The sequence below is a fragment of the Octopus bimaculoides genome, chromosome 3 (genome assembly GCF_001194135.2).
Source record: "Octopus bimaculoides isolate UCB-OBI-ISO-001 chromosome 3, ASM119413v2, whole genome shotgun sequence".
Lineage (NCBI taxonomy): Eukaryota > Metazoa > Mollusca > Cephalopoda > Octopoda > Octopodidae > Octopus > Octopus bimaculoides.
This window is the reverse complement of record NC_068983.1, coordinates 161,408,216-161,410,202: the sequence shown is the minus strand read 5'-3', so window position 1 is coordinate 161,410,202 and position 1,987 is coordinate 161,408,216. Positions and strand designations below refer to the sequence as shown.

General features: G+C 34.0%; 1 protein-coding gene across 1 annotated transcript in view; it reads right to left on the bottom strand.

The window, feature by feature from the left end:
• The window catches only part of LOC106872465 (uncharacterized), a 5,570-nt gene continuing 3,583 nt past the window's right edge, over nt 1-1,987 (bottom strand). Inside the window, exon 2 of the mRNA XM_014919476.2 lies at nt 1-959. Coding sequence (XP_014774962.1) covers nt 65-949 — 885 coding nt within the window. The 5' untranslated portion in view covers nt 950-959 and the 3' untranslated portion in view covers nt 1-64. The remainder of the gene's footprint in view (nt 960-1,987) is intronic.

Sequence of the window (1,987 nt, the reverse complement as noted above, 5' to 3'; positions counted from 1 at the left end):
TGAAATAAATCAGTCTTTATTTTAACATCTTTGTATACAGTCAGGTAGCAATTAACTGCAAAATCTATTTCACGGCGTGAAGAAATGACTTAATGGACAATGTCATTCTTCGAAAAAAGTCGAGAAATGGTTGGAATAAATTGTTTACCGCTGGAGTTTCGTTAGAAATTAATACAATTTTAAGAAGAGTATCATTTTTGTCTGTAAAATTAGCAAAAGGCCGACGCCTTACGAAAAACCTATGGAAACCATGCATTATCGGGGGATACACTCGAATAAGATGAACACCCAAGCCATTATCAAGTTTACTACTAGCATTTTTACTTCCAGAACCTTGTAGATTATGAGAAATTCTTCTAAATAATCTTGAAGGAAATAAAGACATCCGTTTCACCTGCCCAATTCTGGAATTTTCTGTCGAAGCAGAAATACCATTGGTTTTTCCTAGGGTTTGGTTAGCTGAATTATTTTTGAAAGTGACTCTTTTAACAATGATGGATTGTAGTATTTTATATTTTCGTGATGGTTTCACCTTCAAAGTTCTTTCCGTTTTCAAAACTGTTTTCATTTGCAAAGCTGGTTTCATTTTCAAAGCTGGTTTCATTTTCAAAGCTGGTTTCATTTTCAAAACTGTTTTCATTTTCAAAGCTGGCTTCATTTTCAAAACTGGTTTCATTTTCAAAGTTGGTTTCATTGTCATTTTGTAAACAGGGTATTTTGATGAGTTGACATCAACTCTCAGATTGTGTATATTATTTGTCTGATTCCTTAAAGAAGCTACTGTGTGTTTCATTAATTTTGAACTGGGTGTAGTTGTACTTTTAATGTTAGACTTTATGTTTCCTGCAACTTCCGAATTATGTTTAATTTCTCTTACAAATGTATTACCACCTAATGCCATATACAGTATCATAATAATCTGGAATAGTTTCAAGACTGGCGAAGACATTGCGAAAAACCTGAAAAATAAAAATGCATTTATTATATGATGGCTTGAGCAAGAGTCCAGTAGTTTTATAAATAAATTAGTCGAGCTGTAGAGGTAGGGCTCGTGTTGGTTGTTGTTATTGTGGTGGTGGTGGTGGAAAGTCCTGTAACACTATTATATCGTTGGAGCACCTCTGAAAACAGTACTCATACAGTGTCATTTTCGACCGCAGGACTTTCAGTATAGCTGTCTCCCATAAAGTGTATTTTGTCGGCTGAATACGTATGAGTGTGTGTATATCTAATCTCAAAAATGTTCGTATTCATGAGGAAAACTGAAAAAAAGTCCAATTGATAAAAGAAAATCGTATTATAGAAAGCAAAAAATACAAATGAAACGCCTTCAAATGTTCATTTTGTAATTTGACTTAGTCGTTTTAAGTCCGGTTTTGATAACAAGTCAAGGTTGCATGAACCAAAGGAAGCTAATAATATACTGTCGCCATCTGAAAGAACATACACGTCTGCCAATCATGTAATAAATGTTGTTTCTATTATTGGTGGTCTGGGTGGATTTTTGAAATAGCTGTCTCACATAAGTTGGAGTTTCTCCGTTTTCACCTGGATTAAAAAATTTTTTACACCACACACTTCAAAGCACTGGAGAGAAGGGGGAAGCCTATTCTAAAAAATAATAGAAACGACACTTCTTACATGATTGGCTGATGTATATGTTCTTTCAGGTGGCGACAGTACATTATTAGCTTGCTTTGGTTCATGCAACCTTCACTGGTTAACAAAACCGGACTTACAAAGATAAGCCAATTTACAATTTGAACATTTGAAGGAGTTTTGTTTTCTAGTATTTCCGTTCCATATCGTTTTTTTTTTTTAAATACGATTTTCTTAATAATTCTTGGATGCAATGAGTATTTATTTGCTCCGTGATTTCCTATCAAGTGCGTTTTTATTTTCCCCAATTTTCCATATGTATATGAACATTTTTGAGATTAAATTTACACGCACACACACACACACACACACACACACACACACACAC